The sequence below is a fragment of the Oncorhynchus tshawytscha genome, linkage group LG15 (genome assembly GCF_018296145.1).
Source record: "Oncorhynchus tshawytscha isolate Ot180627B linkage group LG15, Otsh_v2.0, whole genome shotgun sequence".
NCBI lineage: Eukaryota > Metazoa > Chordata > Actinopteri > Salmoniformes > Salmonidae > Oncorhynchus > Oncorhynchus tshawytscha.
This window is the reverse complement of record NC_056443.1, coordinates 35,733,501-35,759,472: the sequence shown is the minus strand read 5'-3', so window position 1 is coordinate 35,759,472 and position 25,972 is coordinate 35,733,501. Positions and strand designations below refer to the sequence as shown.

General features: G+C 40.4%; 2 protein-coding genes across 2 annotated transcripts; one reads left to right on the top strand and one right to left on the bottom strand.

The window, feature by feature from the left end:
- Nucleotides 1–3,892: 3,892 nt before the first annotated feature.
- LOC112237290 (butyrophilin subfamily 1 member A1) lies at nt 3,893–10,141 on the bottom strand. Its single transcript, XM_024405890.2, has 9 exons — nt 9,864–10,141; nt 9,577–9,634; nt 7,759–8,124; nt 7,286–7,579; nt 7,068–7,160; nt 6,798–6,827; nt 6,421–6,456; nt 6,211–6,246; nt 3,893–6,106 (listed from the first exon to the last, which is right to left on the bottom strand). Exons 1-9 carry the CDS (start codon nt 9,909–9,911, stop codon nt 5,439–5,441), a joined length of 1,629 nt encoding a protein of 542 aa, XP_024261658.1. The 5' UTR covers nt 9,912–10,141; the 3' UTR covers nt 3,893–5,438.
- Nucleotides 10,142–12,530: 2,389 nt separating this feature from the next.
- On the top strand, nt 12,531–24,949 carry mfsd8 (major facilitator superfamily domain containing 8). Its single transcript, XM_024405887.2, has 12 exons — nt 12,531–12,919; nt 13,045–13,127; nt 13,374–13,417; nt 13,861–14,101; nt 14,683–14,796; nt 15,700–15,844; nt 16,238–16,296; nt 16,551–16,659; nt 16,883–17,017; nt 17,404–17,507; nt 19,038–19,282; nt 23,780–24,949. Exons 1-12 carry the CDS (start codon nt 12,861–12,863, stop codon nt 23,984–23,986), a joined length of 1,545 nt encoding a protein of 514 aa, XP_024261655.2. The 5' UTR covers nt 12,531–12,860; the 3' UTR covers nt 23,987–24,949.
- Nucleotides 24,950–25,972: the final 1,023 nt, after the last annotated feature.

Sequence of the window (25,972 nt, the reverse complement as noted above, 5' to 3'; positions counted from 1 at the left end):
TAATGTTTCACTATGTTAGTAGTGCCTGACTCTAGCCTGGAAGGCTATTTACACCGAATGGACATTGGTATTACACACTTCAATTGGTATTATTACACTTTGCATTGGTATTACACACTTCAATGCTCTGGGAGTGATTATGGCCTTCGATACGAAAAAGGTGTGATTAGCGAATAAAAATAAATATCTATATTTATGTACAGTTGAAGTCAGAAGTCTACATACACTTAGGTTGGATTCATTAAAACTCGTTTTTCAACCACTCCACTAATTTGTGCATGACACAAGTAATTGTTCCAACAATTGTTTATAGACAGATTTCACTTATAATTCACTGTATCACAATTCCAGTGGGTCAGAAGTTTACATAAACTAAGTTGATTGTGCCTTTAAACAGCTTGGAAAATTCCAGAAAATGATGTCATGGCTTTAGAAGCTTCTGATAGGCTAATTTACATAATTTGAGTCAATTGGAGGTGTACTTGTGGATGTAATTCAAGGCCTACCTTCAAACTCAGTGCCTCTTTTCTTGACATCATGGGAAAATCAAAAGAAATCAGCCAAGACCTCAGAAAAAAAATTGTAGATCTCCACAAGTTTGGTTCATCCTGCAACAAAACTAGAGCCTTTAGGACCTGCCTTGTTGATCGTGCTGTTAAGGTAGAGCAACACTTTATTATGGACAGACTTCTCCCCACCTTAGCTACTGTTGTATCAATATGTTTTGACCATGACAGTTTACAATCCAGGGTTATTACAAGCAGTTTAGTCACCTCAACTTGCTCAATTTCCACATGATTTAGTATAAGATTTAGTTGAGGTTTAGTGAATGATTTTAAATATTTAGGATTCATTTATTCCTTGCCACCCATTCTGAAACTAACTGCAGCTCTTTGTTAGGTGTTGCAGTCATTTCAGTCACTGTAGTAGCTGACGTGTATAGTGTTGAGTCATCCGCATACAGGCTGGCTTTACTCAAAGCCATTGGCATGTCCTTAGTAAAGATTGATAGGTCGGCTATTTGAGCCAGTAAAGGGGGCTTTCCTATTCTTAGGCAGCGGAATTACTTTTTCTTCAAGCACTTTCTAGTAGACTTAAATTGAAGATCTGGCAAATAGGAGTGGCAATATCGTCCGCCATTATCCTCAGTCATTTTCCATCCAAGCTGTCAGACCTCGGTGGCTTGTCATTGTTGATAAGACAACCATAATTTTCTTACCTCATCCACACTCACTAATTATGGTTTAAATGGTTTCACTGTCCAGATTAATCTACACTTGTAAGATATCCAGACACAATGTGTGCCTGATTACCTCACTATACCTCTACCACTGTCTCAGTCAAACTAGTATGAAACAAGGCATACCTACTTGAATTTGTTAATGACGCTATTTGTTTTTTATTCCTTTTTTTGTCATTTACAATGTCATACTGGCACAGTGTACATAATTACTAATCAACAATAAAAAAATGTGACAACTTATTAAGTGTAAAAATTCTGAAGTATTTGCTACATTATGTTGACATAATGCAGGAAAAACAGTAGCACTACCACAACATTACTGAAAAATAAAACCACCAACATGTAATATATTTTTTTTAAATTTACGAGAAACACATTCTTAACTGACACGTTACATTTTACTTGACATTATACAAATGTAGCTAATACATGGAATTAGAAATGTTGTCAATACTAAAGAAAAATCACAAAATATATATTTGGAAACACCCTATCAAAAATTAAAACATCCTAACTAATGTGTAAAAAATATTCCTAACGTGAAAATGTTCCCAGACGTTCAGATTGTGTTCTCAGTCCCCTCCTGTACTCCCTGTTCACTCATGACTGCACGGCCAGGGATGACTCCAACACCAGCATTAAGTTTGCCGATGACACAACAGTGATCACCAACAATGACGAGACAGCATAAAGGGAGGAGGTCAGAGACCTGGCAGTGTGGTGCCAGGACAACCTCGCCCTCAACGTGATCAAGACTAAGGAGATGATTGTGGACTACAGGAAAAGGAGGACAGAGCACGCCCCCATTCTCATGAACGGGGCTGTAGTGGAGCAGGTTGAGAGCTTCAAGTTCCTTGGTGTCCACATCACCAACAAACTAACATGGTCCAAGCACACCAAGACAGCCGTGAAGAGGGCACAACAAAACCTATTCCCCCTCAGGAGACTAAAAAGATTGGGCATGGGTCCTCAGATCCTCAAAAGGTTTTACAGCTGCACCATCGAGAGCATCCTGACTGGTTGCATCACTGCCTGGTACGGCAACTGCTCGGCCTCCGACCGCAAGGCACTACAGAGTGTAGTGCGAACGGCCCAGTGTATCACTGGGGCCAAGCTTCCTGCCATCAAGGACCTCTATACCAGTGTAGCTCCCTTCTGTAACCACGAGCACAACCGTTCCTTGATTTTAACTGGCGGTTTTATTCTGTAGTTTTAGTCAGAATTATCACCTTCTGTGAGAACTATAAGGTAAATGAAAAATACAGTTAAGCACACTCTTACAACCTCCTTATCTTACGAGTGACTTATTAGCTTGGTATAACTCTGAAGTGCTTACATACATAAACAGTTTAGCCGGCGCTATAACAGTATCAGATTAAACACATGAATAAAGGGAAAATACCTCATTGGCTGCTGATTACAGAAGGGAGGAAATCAAACTTCACACTTATTATTCCTGGCATGAATTCACACTTCATCCTAACATACACCCTTCAACCTTTATGAACTACACCCGATGACATGAAAACTTAGCTAACGCAGGATTGCCTTCCCTCCAAAAGTGTGTTGCTGCAATAAGGATCCCCGTTACAACAGTATTAGCTACGTAGTTCCGCTTGCATTATCATTTCCCCCGCACAGCGGACACGTAAATAATTCAAACAAAAGACAATGACTGTAAGTCTAACTGACAGTTACACTCAGGCGGTGTCAAAGGAAGGACCTAAAAATTGTCATAGACTGTTGTCTTTCGCTACCGCACGGCTAGTGGTACCGGAGCGCCAAGTCTAGGTTCAAGAGGCTTCTACCCCCTGCTACTCTCTGTTATTATCTATGCATAAGTCACTTTAATAACTCTACCTACATGTATATATTACCTCAATTACCTTGACTAACCGGTGCCCCGCACATTGACTCTGTACCGGTATCCCCTGTATATAACCTCGCTATTGTTATTTACTGCTGTTCTTAATTATTTGTTACTTATATTTCTTGTTTTTTGGGGGTATTTTTCTTAAAACTACATTGTTGAAAAAGGGCTTGTAAGTAAGAATTTCACTGTAAGGTTTACACCTGTTGTATTCAGCATTTCACTGTAAGGTTTACACCTGTTGTATTCGGCATTTCACTGTAAGGTCTACACCTGTTGTATTCAGCATTTCACTGTAAGGTTCACACCTGTTGTATTCGGCATTTCACTGTAAGGTCTACACCTGTTGTATTCAGCATTTCACTGTAAGGTTTACACCTGTTGTATTCAGCATTTCACTGTAAGGTTTACACCTGTTGTATTCGGCATTTCACTGTAAGGTCTACACCTGTTGTATTCGGCGCACGTGACAAATACAATTTGATTTGATTTGATTGTGACATGTTGTAAAATTTCTCACAGTGTGAACACTTAATTTTTTAAATATATTTTTTATTTCATCTAAAGAGACAACGAGGTGAGCTTTATGGTCAAATTCTCCTTCCCCGTCCAATTAGTCCCATATTGGCCCACCTCTGGGGCCCACAGCTGGGGCTTACAGCTTAACCAGGTAGGCCAGTTGAGAACAAGTTCTCATTTACAACTGCGACCTGGCCAAGACAATTCCACAACAACTACCTAATACACACAAATCTAAGTAAAGGGATGGAATAAGAATATGTACACATATGGATGAGCAATGATCGAGTGGCATAGATGCAAGATGCAATAGATGGTATACAGATATGGCAAATAGGAGTGGCCTATTATCCTCAGTAATTCATATTTTTTCCCACTAATTGGTATTTCGACCAATTACATCAGATATTTTCTCATCAGATCTTTTCAGACCTGGTCTGATTGGTCAAAACACCAAATAGTGTAAACGCAGGCTAAGAAAACTGTTTCTGTTTGACCATTGGGCCCACAACCAGAAAACATATTGCATGCCGAGATCAACTTTTCAGATTTTTTTCTTTTAAGCATGATTTGGAGATTTTTACATTAAAATTATAAAAACAGTTCTGTTAGGAATTCGATTTTTTTCAGGAGGCCTAATACATTATCAGAAGATATTAGCTACGGCCCTAGACTGCCAATATTGTTCCTCTCAGACAACATTACATTTCAAATCTCAAGCTTTGATTGACAAAATAGATCAGTTGATGTAGCACTTGCGACGCACAGCTGAGCACAAATTGAAATAATTTGCTTTTTATTTTCCTGAACTGATGGTACCTGCATGTGGTGGTCATGTTGCTTTCAAGATAACTGGGGACTTGGGGAAAAAAACGAGGTCAAATCATTAAGTCAATGAACTTCAAGTCGGAAAGATGGAGCCCTAGAAAGATGGCCAAGTTTTCCTGTTGGCTGTTGAAAAAGATTTTTCCCAGTGGGATTTTTTTGTTTTTAAATGCACATACTCCAGTCAGTATAATCTGATATTTTCTAGTGAGCAGTACGTTGCTCTATATTGCAAACTGTAACAGGGAGAAATCTACGGTTTCAAATGAAATGTCACCAGATGGCTCTACCATTAAAATAATAATAGTGAGCACTATAGAAAGCGGCTATATTGCAAGGAGCTTCTCTTTCCGTCTCCTGTTCTGCACTGCTGTGAAAAACAGGGGATGGTCAAACCAAACACCAAGTAGACATCCATCTACTACATCCATCCATCAACTACATCTCTCTACTACGGTACATCCATCAATCCACTACATCCATCTACTACATCCATCCACTATATCCAGCCATCTACTACATCTCTCTACTACATCCATCCATCTACTATATCGCTACTACAGCCATAAATCCACTACATCCATCTACTATATCGCTACTACATCCATCCAGCCACTACACCCATCTACTGCTACATCCATCTACTATATCTCTACTACATCCATCCATCCACTACATCAACCACATCCATCAATCTACCACATCCATCTACCTACTACATCCATCCATCTACAATATATATCCATCCATCCATCCATCCATCCACTGCATCCACCTACTACACTGCTTTCACCAATCATATGTTTCCACGTTAGTCAAATCAAATCCAATTGCACTGCAGACAAAGGAGAAGAGCAAGGAGATGATGATGAATTGGACCAATGCAGAATACAACTGTACACACCATAATATGAAGTGCACTAGATACATAAAACAATGTGTTAATATATAGTGCTGTAGTTTTCATTGTGTTACAGACATTTAAAGACAGTCTTTGGATTCAGAAGCCTGATGATTGCGACTTTGGTTAGAAGCTAGAAGGGCATCAGTCTCATCCTCTTCAGCAGGTGGAGCGACTTTACTCTCTCTTTCAGAAACAGACACTTCGACGGGTTCTGTTTTATAGTGGCTAGTATCTAATATCGTCATAGGGGCTGTGTCACCTTGACCTGGGTTAAAAAGAGGAAACAGCTCCCCAATGAACATGGCTCTCACAGTGACAATCAGTTTATTGTCTTTTACGTTGATGAAAGAGAGTACTCCTTGGTCATAGTCAAAATACACCCCTAGTATCCGAGGTCTAGGATTGGCAGGAAGTAGGATGTCGGGGGCCATATTAAGCCGTAAGAATTTCTCTTTGTCTGAGGACAGGAACCAGAAACCATTGGAAGGTGTGGCTGGTACATCACCTTGTCTTTTAACAGGCCCACTTGCCAGTCCAACCCACCAGGATTCTTTAACGCCTACCTTCTCCTTATCCAGTCTAACCTCCCAGTAAGCATGGCTGCCCGAAGTAAAACCATGAGTTCCAAGTATATAAGCATGCTCACCCGGAGGACATGGATTATCTTTACTGTCTCTCACAATTTTACCAGTTAAACCAACTGTCAGATAAGGAGGAGCTGTCTTGGGATCCAATGTGACATCCACTGTTGAAGACAAACACAGAATCAGGAGATGCCAATGAACTGTAATAACAACAATAATGATAATAATAATCAGAATGTATCAGAAATATTTCAAAATAGATTACCTCCAGCTTGTCTCATATTCTCTATATCCACTAAATCTACACAAAACCAGGAACAATGTGTAAATGTTAAATGTATTTTGTACAGTAAGTATTCTGTATTAGGGATCAATATTTGCTATACACTCTTAGAAGTGTAGCATCTTGCAATGTAAAGAAAGGCAATATCAGAATAAATTCAGATTCTCTTTGGAAAGTGTCAAAATAGATTACCTTCAGGTTGTCTCATAGTCTCGATATCCACTATATCTACACAAAAACAGGGAGAGTAGGAACATGTTAAATGTATTCTGTACAGTAAGTATTTTGGATCAATATTTGCCATATGATAAAGAAAGACAATATCTTACATTGTGGTGACTAAATGCACAGAATATGGTCCATAGGTAGTGTTTATAATTTAGTGTCCATTGACTTGATGTAGTGCTAATTTAGAGTTTTAATTGTATTCTCTTTCAGGATCAATGTAGGCCTAGTTACAGTATAAAATACCACAACATTTAGGACACATGGTTATAAAGTTAAGCATTGAAAATCAAATTATGAACACTGACATTGAAAAGTGTGATGATGATAAATAGATTTCTTACCTCGTTTGAGCACATGTGTTGATTTGTTTCCTGAAAAGCAAAACATACATGAGTTTTCAATCGAATCATAGGAGGGATAAAGGTGGCATTAGGAGATGTCTTGATGACTTGCCTAATGTTTTCTCCTGTAGGTAATCCAAATATGATGGAAAGAGGATTCCATACCCTCTTAGGCTCAAGTTCAAATGTGACCCAGTCTTAACATTTTCATGGCATTGTATGCTTATCAATATATAGTATAACTATCAAAACCAAAAACATAGCCCTGACCTCTCTTTTTGTAGAGCACACCGATGAAGACAACGGACAGGAGCAGAAGTAGAGCTAAAATGATGACAGCTGTTTGCAGTCCTGATGAAGTCTCTGGAAGTGGAAAGAAGGTATCCCTTATTTAATTCAACAAACTGGTGGACACACACACCTTGTGATAGGTTCCAGATCAGCATATGCTCATAGCAGAAAGAAACACGGTTATTATCTTTATTTACCTGGTACAGCCGCAACGTTCCGTAGGTCCACTCTTCCCTCCCACTCCTCCCCTTCAGACAAAACCAGAGAACAGGATACCCAGGGAGCACTGGAGGAGGAAGAGAGGACCCAGCTGTGGGCAGACACCAGACCATGGGCACCACTGCTGTAGTCCAGCTTCTCAGGTTTCAGAGTCTGCCTCCCATCTGACCACTGTAGCCTGGGCCTTGGCTTCCATCCATGGGAAACACAGCTCACATTCACAGAGTCAGCATCTGTTCTGACTGCTGAGAGGAGAGGAGGGGTGCCCATCACTGGGAAGGAGATTAAGTGCACATTAAGGAGGAGGGGATTAAAGTCTCAATTTTTTTTTTTTTTTTTTTTTACCTTGGCTAATTCAACTATTTGTGAAAGAATGATGGAGAAAGAATGATGGATATCATTTAATTTCTGTAGCATCATTCCTGGATATGTTTTGCTTGAATGAACTCACCAGTCACATTGAGAAAGACACTGGCAATCTCATAGTCCTGGTTACTGCTGACGTAACACACATACTCCCCTTGGTCTCTCAGAGTGACATTAACCAGCTTCAAGGTCACATCCCCTCCCTTCAGCCCTTCTGACGTAACCTCCCGGAGCCCCAGGGAGCTGCGGCCCACGTATTGGGACTGCAGTGATGCTTCCTGGATCTTCCTGTCTCTGTAGTGCAAGACTGGGTTGTCGAAATCTTTGGGCCGGTACCAACGCACCTCCAGGCCCTCTGCGTTCATGGAAGGGGTGAGCCAGCATGGCACGGTGGCAACATGTCCCAACCGTGCAGAGACCGGATCCACGGGTACCGAACACGTGAACATTTCTGATAGAGGAAGAAGAAGGGTTTCAAACTATCACCATCTTATGATTACACTGTTTTACTTTGTTTTAACTTGGTGAGTTTAAAATGTCAAAAGTCATAAAGTTATTATTATTATTACTAAAAGCCTCAGAAATGTGTTGTTTGTTTTTTTGTCAAATTCATCTCAAGGCACCTCCAAAATTTAGGCTAGAATGCATTTGTAGTCTGGTATCCAAAGATCCGATATCTTCAAATCTGTAATATCCATTAGAAAACCTGTAGCCTTGTAAATACGAGACTGACTCACACTGCAGATACAACATCAATATTAGCTTGCGGGATCAGGCGGCTTTGCAAAGCTAGAAAACTGTCACTAGATACCACAGCCACAAAGTTATAAACCCTGCCTAACACCGTACCCAAACCGGCCGCGCGCCATTGTGAGCAAATTGATTTTGTCCCCCCACACCGAAGGAGATCAAGACACGCAGGTTAAAATATCAAAACTAACTCTGAACGAATTATATTAATTTGGGGACAGGTAAAAAAGCATTAAACATTTATGGCAATTTAGTCAGCTAGCTTGCATTTGCTAGCTAATTTGTCCTATTTAGCTAGCTTGCTATTGCTAGCTAATTTGTCCTGGGATATGAACATTGAGTTTTTATTTTACCTGAGATGCACAAGGTCCTCTACTCCGACAATTAATCCACACATAAACCGGTCAACAGAATCGTTTCTAGTCATCTCTCCTCCTTCCAGGATTTTTCTTCTTTGGACTTATATGGCAATTGGCAACTAACTTTCTTTCTTTTTTAATTTTTTATATATATATATATATTTTTTTTTATGTATTCATAATACAGATCAACAACTTACATTGCTACATCATGCAAAACAAAACGCAGGCACTAACAATACAATACTAAAACATGCAAAAAATATCAATGAAATAATAAAAATAAACTATTCTAGTGCAATTGTAATCACACTGAAAAAATCTCATGGGCAAATAACTTTCATAAAAGGTTTATTACCACCACTGATGTCTTTCAGTCACACAGGAAGGTATAACCAATGAGGAGAAGGCAGATGGGTATCTGCTTCTATAAACCAATGAGATGGGACATGGGTATCTGCTCCTATAAACCAATGAGATGGGACATGGGTATCTGCTTCTATAAATCAATGAGGAGATGGGAGAGGCAGGACTTTCAGCGCGATCAGCGTCACAAATAGAACTGACTACTGTTCTTTCCCTTGGCAACGCAGACCATCGTTGGCGCGCGCGAGCAGTGTGGGCGCAATAATTGAATAATTATATGTCGGTGTGACGGGAAGGAATTGCGCCGGCAAAAGATTCCAAATAGGCCTATACAAATACAGTAATTAGTCTATTACAGTTCCTTTATTGAATCATTGTTATAATTCAGTAAAGATTTTAAACCGCCACTACTAGTCTTGGCTACTCACCAGAAGTGGCAGTGGAGAGAGACACACCCCAAGCTGCCAATATGTACGACCACATAACCTGAAAAGAATGAAAAATTGTTAATGTCACTATATTGAAATCCTGCCTATCGTTCGCGGGCACATATTACTTTCACCTTCAAATAGCAATCTAAAATATATTGATTGGGCTATGGTCGATCGTGCAAAAATCATTTAAATACTGTATTTCCGCAATAGTTTATTACAAATTCGACAAAGGTAAACCACATTACGCCACGAGGTACCTTTAAAAGCGAAGGTCTACTTACTGTATACAAGGCCCTCGAGCTGTTTTTTTTAATAGCGCAAGGTGGCATGTCGTGCGTAAAATCTCTGAAAAATCACGACATCCAAATGAATTCGGGAAATATTAGTTCAGAAAATAATGTTTACAATCCTTTATCATATATCTCAATCACACTTATGCGAATAACTAGACCTGATCTTCCCCCGACAAGACAGTAAGAACAATAAATGTGCTGTGCCTATTTGTCGCAGTTTACTTTCACTTTCGAATTTGTTCAAAGGTACTGTAGACTTTCAGAACTAAACCAAGATAGATATGGAACGCCGTTTGGGTCTTTGCATGTAAACAAAGATACACGTATTACAGTATACAGTATAAAATACAGTATTTAAAATAAGCGTTTAATTTCAAATAACACCATTTTATTATAGAATGTTGTATGGAACGCCGTTTGGGTTTTTGAGTCAAAAGAACATTCACTCATAATCAGAAAAAATAACTATTGTAACACTATGTACATATTGTTGTACAGTTCAACGGTGAGGTATAGGCCATTTCTATCTACAGTATGTATTAATTAATGAACATCTATTTACATTCGGATGGGTTATAGGCGGAAAGACTAACTCTGGTGTGAAATAACACCTTCAATTCAATTCGTTTTTTTTTTTCAAGTTCAAATCCCCGAGCTGACAAGGTCGTTCTGCCCCTGAACAGCAGGGGTTAACCCACTGTTGGGGTTAACCCACTGTTCCTAGGCCATCATTGAAAATAAGAATTTGTTCTTAACTGATTTGCCTAGTTAAATAAAGTTAAAATAAAATTAAAATAAAAAAGCAATTATGGTCATTCCAACTGCCCTTAACTAAGTGTCATTGGTAGACGGAAAGGGTGAAAGAGAGAGGTGAGAAGAGAGTGAAAGACAGAGAGAGATGGGGGAGAGAGAAACAGAAAGTGGTGCAAAATTACTTAGACTCTTGTCTTCGAACTTGTTAGGCAATCACATGTACTTACAAGGATGGCCAGTCTCACAGGAGGGTGATTTTTAACTGAGGAGAAGGTGGAGTGGAGTGAAGTGCTTGATTGCCAAAATCAACATAACTCTTCTTTTGGCAATTGGCATGGGATTGTCAAGAATGTGGACAGCTGGGTAAGTGAAATAACATTTTGTTTATCAATCACATTCTATTATATCTGAAATTATTCTGATTTCATATCAGAGAGAACATAATATTTCCATTTGTCACCTTGTGCTTAAAAGTCAGTACCCTGTCTAGTCTGACAGGAGTTTGAGAGGGTGAAGACTGGCGTAGAAGTTGAAGCCCATCAGTTGTTTCACCATTGCACATGATCGGTAAGTATCACAGTTCAAATTTTGCCCTGATACGTTGTTTCGTAATGGTCGCTTTATTTGAGTACTCACCATATCGCCTGCTGTATGGACGGGAGATGTAGCTGTTGACTGAGGTGAACAACGCAATTGTAAATACAATTATTGGATATACTGTAGTATTTCAAATTTGTGATTGACTTAGTGTTGTTTGTCTATTGCTATTTTTGTATGATTAAGGTTAAAGGTTAAATACAAAAATAAACAGCTCATTTGGCTGAATATATGGTGGAGCTCATGGCCATACTCTTGGCCTTGTAGTGGATGGAGAAAGTCAAGCCAGACAGAGTAGTCATTTGCTCTGATTCATGTGCAGTATTGTTGAGTCTCCAGCTTTAGCTCAGGTAGCAAACAAATCAAACCAAGCTTTATTTGTCACATGCGCAGAATACAACAAGTATAGACTTTACCGTGAAATGCTTTACAAGCCCTTAACCAACAGTGCAGTTCAAGAAGAGTTTTAAGAAAATATTTACCAAATAAACTAAAGTAAAAAATAATAAAAAGTAACACAATAAAATAATAATGAAGAGGCTATATACAGGGGGTACCGGTACCAAGTCAGTGTGCAGGGGTACAGGTCAGTTGAGGTAATTTGTACATGTAGGTACCTGCTTTATGAGGTACTACAAACCCATGGCAGGATTAGACAGATGGGTATACAAATTAACTTGGGTCTCAGCCCATGTGGGGGTGGAGGGGAACGAGGCAGTTGATGTACTGGGTAAACAAGCACTTAGTAGTGGGTATGTTGATTTTGTAGTTTCAATGAGAAAGGCAGAAGCAAAAGGTCTGATATGGACAGTGATGGTGCAGAGATGGTAGATATAGATACTATAGATAGAGATACTAAAGGGCAGGCATTTATTTCAAGTACAGAGGAAAGTCGGGGAGGGGAGGACGGCAGGAAGGGACAAGATTAAGGGTGGGACACAGCCAGTTCAATAAGAAATTAAATGTGATAGGGAAGGATCCAACAGGAAAGTGTGATTATTGCCAGGAAACAGAGACCGTGTGGCATGTATTGCCACAGTGTGGGCAGTATCAGAGGGAAAGAGAGACTGAGATCTAGTATGAGAGAGAAGGGGATACAGGAAATTAGTTTAAGGAGTATAATTGAGTAGTACGTCATTAGATATACTAATATAATCTCAAATATTTTGTTATCTTTTTTTAAGAGCAACGGGGGATGGCAGGTAGGATTTAGATCCTCCTTGTCTCTAGCCCACACTCCAGTACAGTAGGTGGCGGTAATGCACCATAACGTTGGCTACCAACCGCTGATAAACCCCACTGAAGAAGGAAGAAGAAGAAGAGCAGTAGGAAGTGTTGACAAATATTACAGTTTACGGAGAGCGAATGTAAATCTTGTTTGCAATCAATGCTGCTGTAGTCGTTGTACCTTAGCATAATTTGTCAGACTTCCAGAGTCATCTTTTAATTTAACATCATTATTTAATTAATCGTACAAATTGTTCAATTATGTGAAGTCGTTTAAGTGAATCTAGCAGTCTAGCTGTCATCCAAGTAGGACTAATGTTATCTCCCAGAGACATGGCGACTTAATAAATGACCCACCACACGTCTAGACACCTTTAAATTCGGTGACAGAACAACGTAAAATCAACGATGTCTCAATGTATGGATTCCGGAGAGAATACGCCATTGCTCAACGATGATTCTGGCAGGTGGGTTAAATTATTATTCCATAAAGCTTTACTGTATGTGCTCAAAAAAAGTTCACATTTGTCACTTGCCTCAATCATGTTTTTCTATCATTGTCGAGCTTATGTAGTTTGTCCTTTCCGTCTAGTGATGACTCCCAAAATGATGAATACAAGAGTAGATGGCGGTCAATTCGTGTAATGTACTTCACAATGTTTCTAAGCAGCGTTGGTAAGCCAATTTTATACCATTTATTTTATCCTAGCCACATTGCCTACCTTTTTAAAAGTGAATGACTGAAAGGATACCAGTAACTGCCTCTGGGAAAGTTGTTTGTCGTGGATGTGTGAGTCATAGATGTTAACCATAGCCCGAAACTGTTAATGGTATGTGACATTTATTAGTCTGTGTTTATGCTGTGCAACATGTTTAACGATCGATATAGCCTAGGCTTCATTTATTTGTGACTTCCTCTAGGTTTCACTATTGTCATCACGTCAGTTTGGCCGTATCTGCAAAAGGTGAAGTTGACGTTGATTTCCTGCTCTCGTCTTACAACTGTTTGGTTGAATATAAGAACCAACTAACTAACGTGTTCATACTCAATACTATTAATTTAACTTTTAAGTCCAATTTTAGACCTGAAAAGGAGAAGTGTGAGAAAAAAAAATAGCAAAGAAGAACCTCCCTGCTTTACTTCATAGAAATGGCAGAACACTGTATAAGCCATGTTTTTTGTTGGAAGTTGTGGGTATGCTATTTCACCCTCTCCCTTTTGAAATATAAATGTGAAGCTCTTGAAATAATCCTCAAAATTGTGACAAAATAATAGTGCATGCAACAACAACAACAACAAAAAACAGAAATTAGAATGGTTAAATAAGAGATAATGTCGCTCATGTCATCACAATCTACAGCATGACTGACACAGTGGTTCTCAAATTTACTCTATCTGCCCGTCTAGATTGATGACAGTGCCAATGCTAGCTTCCTTGGCTGGGTGGTGGCGGCCTACAGCCTGGGCCAGATGCTGGCGTCCCCCGTCTTTGGGCTCTGGTCCAATCACAGACCCAGGAGAGAACCGTTGGCCTGCTCTATTTTCATCAACGTCACAGCCAACATCTACTACTGCTACGTCTACCTACCCACATCACAGAACAAATACCACATGCTCATGTCTCGAGCTTTAGTCGGTTTTGGAGCAGGTGGGCTATGTCTCTGGTTTAGTCAGATGTAATACAGTATCACCAGTCGAAGTCAAGGGGCTCTTTCACTGCACACTTGTGCTTGCAGATTTTTCCTTTGGTTTTGTTGATTTGCTAAATCAGGGGTAGGCAACCCTGATCCCGGAGTGTCGCAGGCACTTCATATTTTTGATTTAGCCAACGTGGAAGACCGAGGTCTATTGGAATCACTGAACTTATCAATTAGCTCAGTTGGGTCAGGTGTGGTGCCTAGTTGTAAACACAATTATTACATTTCACATTTTAGTCATTTAGCAGACGCTCTTATCCAGAGCGACTTACAGTAGTGACTGGATACATTTTCACATTTTTTGTTTTTGTTCTTTCTGTACTGGTCCCCTGTGGGAATCGGGCCCACAACCCTGGCGTTGCATGTGCCACGGTCTGTCAACTGAGCCACACGGGACCATGCAGTACCTGCGACACTCCAGGAACATTGCCATTTTTCTCCCACCTGTATTGTTGGAACTAATCTAATTTGGACGTGCCTGTCTAATATTTCGTTGTTGGTCCTGTTTTTGTTGTTGTTGTTGCTTTTATAGGGAACGTAGCTGTTGTGAGGTCCTATGTTGCTGGAGCCACCTCACTGAAGGAGAGAAACAGTGCTATGGCTAACACAAGTGCCTGTCAGGCTCTGGGGTTCATTCTGGGTCCAGGTATGGTTGTTCTCCCTTTTCCCCATTACTCAGTCTCACAGTGTGAGTTGGCTGTCTTTCTACATTGGAGCACTGTTTGCTGACCTGGTACACGTGCACATTGTCAGCATTAGGTATTAACTATACAAGTATGTTCGGTCACAATGAGCCTATAAGGCTACGTCAATTGAGAGAGGTGTGAAGACTAGTCAACCTGATAGGGATTCAGCAGTTGATTAGCGAGTGTGACGATCTGCGGTAAAACTGAACTATGACGTAAGTGAGAATACAACAAACAAAAAAAACGGAACCAATTTTGTTCAATTTTGACATTGTACGACGCTAATCTCTGATAATCTCTGTACTAGCAACATAAATATTGTGTTGCAAACATTAAAAAAAAAAGAAATACAGCAAGATAAAGGAATGATTGTGATGAATGCTGGGAATTGCCAGGGACCTCACGATACGACATTGTCACCAATTTTTTTTTTTTTTTTTTTTTGGCGCCGATACGATATGTTTAGCAATTCTCACGATTCTATATGTATTGTGATGTTATTGAGATTTGATCTTCCAAACATATTGCTCGCCATATGTCTTGAGAGAGAGAGAGAGAGAGAGAGAGAGAGATTTTTCATTCATGATCATTCATGAAAATAAATTGCCTCCCTGTTTTAAAAAGAAGACGGAGAACAAGCTATGAAGGAGAAATACTGGAGTTTTGGTGAAGCTACAGCCGACCGGCACAAAAATAAAATTGCGATGTCCTCAATATGATAAATCATCAAATACAATATTCTGATATGTAACTCAATTGACCCCCCCTCCCAAACAGATCATTGTGTACAACGTGACATCATAGTGGAAAAAAGCTCATTAGACAGCAGCTAAGGTGTAATATATTTGAATTTGGTTTTTCAGCTCTCCAGGCCGGTTTGTCATTCATTGGTGAACAAGGTGTTAGCGTGAAGGTCATTGACCTACAGCTGAATATGTACACCGCCCCAGCTCTACTGGCTGCATTATTTGGCGTCATCAATATCCTGCTCGTCGTATTAGTACTGAGGTGAGCGGTTACATTTGGACCTTTTACTGACGTCTTGGATTTATCCAAATAACATCTTGGGATTTCACCCAAGTAGATTTATCATCTGGTCAAGTATATATTCATCTGACGATGTTGACTTGGATAGTACCACGGGTCTCTTTACTGCCATGCTGGGAGCAGGCATGATTCATGATTTGGGGGCGGTAAGGGTAGCCTAGTGGTTAGAGCATTGGACTAGCAACCGAAAGGTTAGATCGAATCCCTGAGCTGACAAGGTAAAAAAACATGATGTCCGTCTACCCCAGAACAAGCCAGTTAAACCCTGTTCCTCTAGGCTGTCATTGTAAATGAGAATGTGTTCTTAAACTGACTTGCCTAGTTAAATAATTAATAATTATTTCTTTTCAATAGGGAACACCAAGTTGACGACTATGGAAGACATATCAGAGCCATCAATTATGTGTCTGAAGGTACATACTTTGCCAAAAGGTTGAATAAATCAGAGCCTTGTCTGTTATGTAGTTGATACTACCTTGTATTTAACCAGTAACAGCTTGCATGAAGACCTATAGGACATACCTTTTTTAAAACAAGTTTGGAACATTGAGTGGTTGTGGATAGATTAGGCATGTTTTTTGTTTCTGTAGCTGAAACAAGATAAAGTAGTATGTTTGCTTTGGCTTGTAAAGTTGTTGAGTGCCATATCTTCACTCTTCTCTTACAGAAAGAATGGATGTCAGTCAGGAAACAGAAGGGAATATTGATCACGTTGCTGTTTTGACCTCCAATGTTCTATTTTTCATCATCATGTTCATTTTCGCGGTCTTTGAGACGTATGTACTCTTTATAGTCGCCGTGCCAATAATGTAGTATCAGCGGCAATGCATAACAATAATATCAGTATTTGTTGAATACTTGAAGCTCATTTAGAAACACACGACTGTCGGAAGTCACAAGTAAAAACCGGTGCAAGTTGTAAGTTGCTAATTTTCATCCCATTGTTTTTCCACACGTGTCATCTGTGGAGGGGTTTTCTACACTTTTTTTTATTTTCAGCATAGCCACACCCCTATCTATGGACATGTTCTCCTGGACTAGGAAGGATGCAGTGCTGTACAACGGTATCATACTGTCCTGCGTCGGCTTTGAGTCCATCCTGGTGTTTCTACTTGTGAAGGTTCTCTCTCAAAGGTAAGCCGTTCAAATCTAATTGTATTGGTCACGCAAGTGTTTAGCAGATGTTATTGCGGGTGTAGCGAAATGCTTGTGTTTATAGCTCCAACAGTGCAGTGATATCTAACAAGTAGTATATACCAATTTCACCACAATTACACACAAATCCAAAGTAAAATAATGGAATTAAGAATATATAAATATTTGAATGAGCAATGTCGGAGCAGCATAGACGAAGATACAGTAGAACACTTCACTGTTCATTTCATAATAATGAAAACAGTGACTGCCTGTGAGAGGGGGGGGGGGGGAACAATGTTAATTTGTGAATGCCACTGTCAGGATATAGTATTGAGCGTTGAATTGACTGTGCGTTGAGTACGAAAAGCACTGTTGTCTTCCAGGATTGGTGATCGTCCTGTGCTCCTTGGAGGCTTGGCTATCATATTCTGTGGCTTCTTTGTCCTGCTCCCATGGGGGAACCATTACCCTGCCATCCAGTGGGCAGGTATGGAATCGATGGCTTTTTGACCTGTCCTTTTACCTTTAGGTCGTTTAACGTCATGTGACAAATTAGCAGTCTTCACAATTCTTATAGGTTTTTTTGTGGGGGGTTCAAATTCAACTGTAAATACAGTATGTTAGCAGCATAGACTGAGCTATAGGACTGCAGGAATGAATACACCGGTAATGAGACAGTGTGCGTTATACTTACAGTGCCTTCCGAAAGTATTCATACCCCTTGACTTTTTGTTGTATTCATACCCCCACATTTTGTTGTTACAGCCTGCATTCAAAGTGGATTAAATTGTTTTGTTTTTCTCACATCTACACAACACAGTGACAAAGTCAAAACATGTTTTTAGAAATGGTTGCTAATTTATTGAAAATTTAAATACAGAAATATCTAATTTACGTAAGTATTCACACCCCTGAGTCAATACATGTTAGAATCGCCTTTGGCAGCGATTACAGCTGTGAGTCTTTGTAGGTAAGTCTAAGAGCTTTGCACACCTGGATTGTACAATATTTGCACAATATTATTAAAAAAGTTATTCAAAGGTTGTCAAGTTGGTGTTTGATCATTGATAGAAAGCAATTTTCAAGTCTTGCCATAGAGGCCACTCAAGAACATTCAATGCCGCCTTGGTAATTAACTCCATATTTGAAAGGTGAATTTGTCTCCATGTGTCCGTTGGAAAGCAGAGTGAACTAGGTTTTCCTCTGATTTTGCTTGTGCTTAGCTCTAGTCTGTTTCTTTTGATCATAAAAAACATCCTAGTCCTTGCTGATGACAAGCATACCCATAACATGATGCAGCCACCACCATACTTGAAAATATGAAGAGTGGTACTCAGACTGTTTTAAAGTCACCATTGGCCTCATGGTGAAATCCCTGCGCAGTTTCCTTCCTCTCCGGCAACTGAGTTAGGAAGGACACCTGTATCTTTGTAGTGACTTGGTATATTAATACACCATCCAAAGTGTAATTTAATAATTTCATCATGCTCAAAGGGATATTCGATGTTTGCTTTTTTTTAATTATTTTTTTTACCCATCTACCAATAGGTGCCCTTCATTGCGAGGCATTGGAAAACCTCCTTGGTCTTTGTGGTTGAATCTGTGTTTGAAATGCACTGCTCGACTGAGGGACCTTACAATTATCTGTATGTGTGGGGTACAGATAAAGGTCGTCATTAAAAAAATCATGTTAAACACTATTTCACAAAGAGTGAGTCCATGCAACTTATTATGTGACTTGTTAAGCAGATTTTTTACACCTAAATGATGTAGGCTTGCCATAACAAAAGGGTTGAATACTTATTGATTCAAGACATTTCCACGTTTTAATATTTAACTCATTTGTAAAAATGTATAAAAACATGATTCCATTCTGTGGTATTGTATGTAAGTAAGCCAGACGCACACAATCTCAATGTAATCCATTTTAAATTCAGGCTGTAACACAACAAAATGTGGGAAAAAAATCAAGGGGTGTGAATACTTTCTGAAGGCACTCTCTCTCAAAACAACACAGACCTCAAGAATGACACTGTCATCCACGAGACGTTTGCCCCAAACCCGGCGTTTGCCCCAACTCCGGTCTCCAACAGCTCCTTCGAGCCGACAGGCTGCCCTGCTGAACAGACATGGTGCCAGTATACCCCCGCCATTCACCTGGCACAGTTCCTTACCGCCGACGTCCTCATTGGAGCGGGCTACCCGGCCTGCAACGTGATATCCTACACGCTCTACTCCAAAATCCTAGGGTCCAAGCCTCAGGTATGTTCACGTGTTCAGAACACAGCTTCACCGTTGACACATATCTAATTCTAACGCTATCATACTGAACCAATTAAAGGGGGCATTGAGAGATCTAAGACTCTGTTAGCATTTTTAGCATTCCAACTCATTCATCCACTGTGGCGGTGTGTTCCGAATGACAGTACGTCCTTTGTCATGAATGGGGCTCTCATAGGCCATATTTTCATCGGAATGAGAGCGGATTTTTAATTATCTTATTGCCTGTATGTACTCCATACCTCCATTGTGACTCTCTGGACTCCTACTGCTTTGTGTTTTAATATTCTATGCCAGGGTTTTTCATAAAGGAATGAGAGGCTGGCACACAGAGTATTGCTGCTGCTGAGTGCTTTATTCATGCAACATAATTAGGCAATGTTTAGACCTGGATTCAAATATTATGCTTGTTGAAGTATTTGTTTTTACATACTTATTCTGTGTATTAGGGTATTTTCAAATAATGTTCCCGAATCAACTACTTCTATTTGAAAGTACTGTATTGTCAAACAATTTCCTATAAATACTGTTTGATTATTATTATTATTATTATTATTATTTTGTTTTTAAATGCTTGTTTCCAAATACATTTAAAATACCCCCAGGACCAATCAGACCTGGGCTCGTATCCACAAAGCGTCTCAGAGTAGGACCAATCAGACCTGGGCTCGTATCCACAACGCGTCTCAGAGTAGGACCAATCAGACCTGGGCTCGTATCCACAAAGCGTCTCAGAGTAGGACCAATCAGACCTGGGCTCGTATCCACAAAGCGTCTCAGAGTAGGACCAATCAGACCTGGGCTTATCCACAAAGCGTCTCAGAGTAGGACCAATCAGACCTGGGCTCGTATCCACAAAGCGTCTCAGAGTAGGACCAATCAGACCTGGGCTCGTATCCACAAAGCGTCTCAGAGTAGGACCAATCAGACCTGGGCTCGTATCCACAAAGCGTCTCAGAGTAGGACCAATCAGACCTGGGCTCGTATCCACAAAGCGTCTCAGAGTAGGACCAATCAGACCTGGGCTCGTATCCACAAAGCGTCTCAGAGTAGGACCAATCAGACCTGGGCTCGTATCCACAAAGCGTCTCAGAGTAGGACCAATCAGACCTGGGCTCGTATCCACAAAGCGTCTCAGAGTAGGACCAATCAGACCTGGGCTCGTATCCACAAAGCGTCTCAGAGTAGGACCAATCAGACCTGGGCTCGTATCCACAAAGCGTCTCAGAGTAGGACCAATCAGACCTGGGCTCGTATCCACAAAGCGTCTCAGAGTAGGAAATTGCACGTAAGTGCTGAGAATATAAATATTTATGTTAAGGGTTAAAATAAAAGCTAGGCTTTAAACCTCTTTAGTCATAAGAGTCCTAACCTAGTTGACAGATGTTTTTAGGAGACCTCATGAGCTGTCCTAACCAATTAAGCGTTATCAGCAGGCGACTTGATAATAGAAAAATACAGTGAGTCAGTGGTTCCTGCGCCACATGGAATTTGTTTAGGAGTTGTTAAAAGATTATTTTGATATTTCTATATGATCAATCCATAAATAATCCAGACCTACATGCAATTGTATCTATTGCTCTTTTGACAATGATTTCTCACAACGCCTAAAAAAATGTAACATGTTGAGAGGTCTTTATTTTTTTTTCTAGCTTTCTCCTCTCAACTGAAACTATTCTCCGGGTCCTTAGTGTACAAGCAAAAGTAGTGTTTTTTTTTTTTTTTTGTCAGTAAAGCTGATAGACTAAAGTTGATGTTTTGAGTCCATACCAATGTTTTAAATGCCATTAAAAGACAGTTTTTTTAATTACCCATCTGGCCCTTTTTAGTGGCGCCTCTAGCAATTTAATTGAGAGGGTTTTGGGGAAAGGTTTTCTGTCAACCCACAAGACATCAACTGGATACACACAGAGTGATAAATGAATACACACACACCACACAGACATGGGCAATCTGGAAATCTCTGGAAATGTATTGGTTGATATTGTGTTAGTTTTTTTTTTTTTTAAACCAATAGTGGCTAACCAGGGGTGGGATAATGTCAATGTTGCGTTGATTTAGCTAGTAACTGGGAGCTTGCGTTGTCCCGATACTCTCAGAATTGTTTGGCGAGCTAATCATAGGTGTGCTGTGAGCTACTGGTAATTCGCAATCGATCAGTTCGAGACCCCTGAGAGATCATATTAGGTTATCCCTTTGGTCATGCCTATAAGTTGGGAAATTGAAAGCATCTAGGGCTTATGTTAAAAGGTAGACTCAGTGAGAGGCTCTACCTCACTGCTGTTTTTGGTCCTGTAGCTAACCCGTGCACATGTGCAGTTACTGTGGGAGAGCGAATTGTTGCGTCTCGCTCATCTCAATATCCTCTCAGGTGCTGCTCGCGGTGGCAACGTCAGTCTAGCTTTAACTCTGTGTTCAATGAAAATGATAGATCTTTCAAACATTGTATGCAACTATAGAAACGGTGGACTCTAGCAAGAGGGTTTTTTGACTGGTTCAGAGTTCAATGTGCCACCATTTCGTGTTCTAAGAATCCAGATGATTAGGGGACAATCTAAATAGATTACTGGAGATGGGGAAAGGCTGCAGGATAATGTTGTGTGCTTTGTCAGTCACGCACAACAATGGAAAGGAAAACATAAGTTGGCCAAGTGATAAACCCCTGTGTGTGAATGTGAGGATAATGTAGTGTGCATGTTTACTGCCTGTCCTGATTAGTGTGCGAGGCTGCTTACAGAAGGTCTAAAAATCTGTTTTGGGTCCATCCTGGGTCCACGTTGGGCTTTCAGCCTAGTCTGTGTCATGGTGCTGGGGGCCATAGTTCTCCTGGGAGCCCTCTACCACAAACTCATCTCCTTCGCCGTGCGTCACGGCAGGATCCTGGAGTAAGAAATGTAGACCCCACACCCATTTTAGGGCGGGGGGACGGGACTTTTTGTTGACTTTAATCCTAAAATGAAAAGCTTTCACTAATGAAGTTGCTGCCGGGGATGTGGTGACCGTTTCACAATGCCTGATAGTTTGTCACTCAGGTTGCATTCATCAACAGGAATAAGGAAGACTGGAGGGAGAAACTGCTGCTTAAATAGTCAAGGTGCTAATGAGTGGAGACAAGGAAGTTGCAAGGGAGGGGCGTGGCCAGCGTAGAGGAAAAACGTGGTTTCTACCATGAGCCTTTGCAACAGCAACATTGTTAAATGACTTGATGCCTACCGTGTACTGCCAAAATGATTTATTTGTTCAACAGGAGTGATGAGTGTGTTGATATAACGGTAATATTGTCAACATAAATTTTTTAACAAACATCAGAATTGGTAGAAAAAAAAAGAAAAGTTGTGCATGCCAACATATTAGGCAATAATTAGGAGTTAGGCAAAGTGATCGTGTCAGACAAATTATATCAAGTGTTTTACCATTGCAACATTTGATGTACGGTCACGTTCATCTGGGTGTCTGAAAACGTGCTATACAGTTCACAGCTGGCCATGCCTCTTCGTGATTGGTTATTTCCAATAATTTACAACGATGAGTGTCATCACCATCTTTCCTTTGCGGTACCTCAAACTGTCGTGACGACCAGCTGAGATGAACCCTTTTAGGAGTTGATGTTACTCCTGGCTCAGAGTTTGTCTGGTCAGTGTCTTACCAAGCTAATACCTACTGTGAGCTGGGGGGCTTTTTTTTGTTGTCTTAAAAACAGGTTTTAACAGGATTCTTAGGACCTTTTTATGCGATGCTTTGTGGATACGGGCTCTGGCTTCAAATGCATGGGAGTGTTTTTAAATATTTTGTATTTGAAAATACACTTCTATTTGAGTATTTACAAATAAATGTCCAAATATTCAAAGAAAATATATATCCCAATACTTACTGTATGTAAATGTATTGAATATTTTAAACCAGGTCTGGTTTATACTTCCCATTAATCTTTGTCAGGCCAACCACAGGCCTCTCATTCCTTCATATAATTTCAACCCGGTATTCTCAAGTGTGCATATCATATTTTTCTACGATGCCAGGTGTAACATTTAAAAAAAGTTCTCAGCTGGCTGGACTGGTACGGTGTGTGTAAAAGACTAGACTAGTACGGTGTGTGTAAAAGACAAGACTGGCACGGTGTGTGTAAAAGACTAGACTGGCACGGTGTGTGTAAAAGACTAGACTGGCACGGTGTGTGTAAAAGACTAGACTGGTGTGTGTAAAAGACTAGACTGGCACGGTGTGTGTAAAAGACTAGACTGGCACGGTGTGTGTAAAAGACTAGACTGGTACTGGCTACTGGTGTGTGTGTAAAAGACTAGACTGGACTGGTGTAAAAGACTAGACTGGCAAGGTGTGTGTAAAAAGCTAGACTGGCACGGTGTGTGTAAAAAGCTAGACTGGCACGGTGTGTGTAAAAAGCTAGACTGGTACAGTGTGTGAAAGTGAACAAAATGGAATAATCAACATGTGGGTCTTTTTTTTTCTCCTGTCCCCCAGGGTGTGTACATGGGGTGGTTGACAGCCTCTGGTAGCGGGGCCCGGACCCTGGGGCCCGTGTTCGTCTCCCAGGTGTACACAATCCTGGGTCCACGTTGGGCTTTCAGCCTCATCTGTGTCATGGTTGTGGGGGCCATACTTCTCCTGGGGGCCCTCTACCACAAACTCATCTCCTTCGCCGTGCGTCATGGCAGGATCCTGGAGTAAGAAATGTAGACCCCACACCCATTTTAGGGCGGGGGGACGGGACTTTTTGTCGACTTTAATCCTAAAATGAGAAGCTTTCACTAATGAAGTTGCTGCCGGGGATGTGGTGACAGTTTCACAATGCCTGATAGTTTGTCACTCAGGTTTGATATTGAAGATGTTTGGTCAAGAACAAAACGGTAGGGCCATTTATTTTCTCCTGAGTTGAGATGACTTCTCCAGTTGAAAAAGGAACTACTTCTTCTACCACTAAATGTATTGCAGTAACTGCTACTTCTCTGATTTTGTATGGAAAAGCAATTTCAAAATGTGCTCTATCTCTCTCTTTTTGAAAGTGTACTTGGCTTGTTTGGGGGACCACTGATTTAAACATCGGTTAATTGGTTAGTTTTTATGTTGTAAATGGTTTGAATAATGGTCACTTTTAGTATTGAAAAATATATGTACATGCATGTAGTTGAAGTGGCTGATTCCAACTGTGTCACTTTTTATTGAAATAATGGAAAACCTGTTATGTGAAATTGTGGGTATAAACTCAGCAAAAAAAGAAACTTTCCTTTTTCAGGACCCTGTCTTTCATAGATAATTTGTAAAAATCCAAATAACTTCACAGATCTTCATTGTAAAGGGTTTAAACACTGTTTCCCATGCTTGTTCTTTGAATCATAAACAATTAATGAACATGTACCTGTGGAACGGTCGTTAAGACACTAACAGCTTACAGACGGTAGGCAATTAAGGTCACAGTTCTGAAAACTTAAGACACTTACACCGAGGCCTGTACTCTGGAGCGGGATCGATTGAGGTGGAGCGTCCGTCGTGGTCTGGGGCGGTGGATCACAGCATCATTGGACTGAGCTTGTTGTCATTGCAGGCAATCTCAACACTGTGCGTTACAGGGAAGACATCCTTCTCCCTCATGTGGTACCCTTCCTGCAGGCTCATCCTGACATGACCCTCCAGCATGACAATGCCACCAGCCATGCTGCTCGTTCTGTGTGTGATTTCCTGCAAGTCAGGATGTCAGTGTTCTGCCGTGGCCAGCGAAGAGCCCGGATCTCAATCCCATTGAGCACGTCTGGGACCTGTTGGGTCAGAGGGTGAGGACTAGGGCCGTTCCCCCCCCAGAAATGTCTGGGAACTTGCAGGTGCCTTGGTGGAAGAGTAGGGTAACATCTCACAGCAAGAACTGGCAAATCTGGTGCAGTCCATGAGGAGGAGATGCACTGCAGTACTTAATGCAGCTGGTGGCCACACCAGATACTGACAGTTACTTTTGATTTTGTTCAGGGACACATTATTCCTTTTCTGTTAGTCACATGTCTGTGGAACTTGTTCAGTTTGTCTCAGTTGTTGAATCTTATGTTCATACAAATATTTGCATGTTAAGTTTGCTGAAAATAAACACAGTTGACAGTGAGAGGACGTTTAATTTTTTTTTTGCTGATTTTATATTGGAATATGTTATAAGAAGAGGTGCAACTCTTGCCTGTGAATTTAAATGCTAATGCATTGACATCATTGTTTTTTTAATCTATTAAAGTATCCATCATTTTTGTGAATGTTGAATAACAAAGAGTATTTAGAAACATATTTTTTGTTATACTAACAAGAGTCCTGCCTCTAGCACAGACTGGTAGGAACATTTCTACCACATCTTGACTTTGCTGTTCTTTGAAGCAGTCTTACATCCTGATAATTATTTGCTATCATGAGATTGTCATTTTTTTTACTATACATTGATAATGCCTACAGTAAGAATCCATCAATAAATGCAGTCGCATATTAAAATGGACCTGTTGTTTTGATTGAAAAAGGAAAGGTCTATTATATTATTCTGAGTGGCTGCGTGACCAGACTGGATACCTCTTCCCGATGGCCAAACTAAAAGTGTCTTGTGCACAGTGGTCGTTCTTTGTAAACTAGGGGACCAGTGAGGATTTCCTAAGCTGGACAACTAGTTACAGCTGTTAAGTCATTGATAAT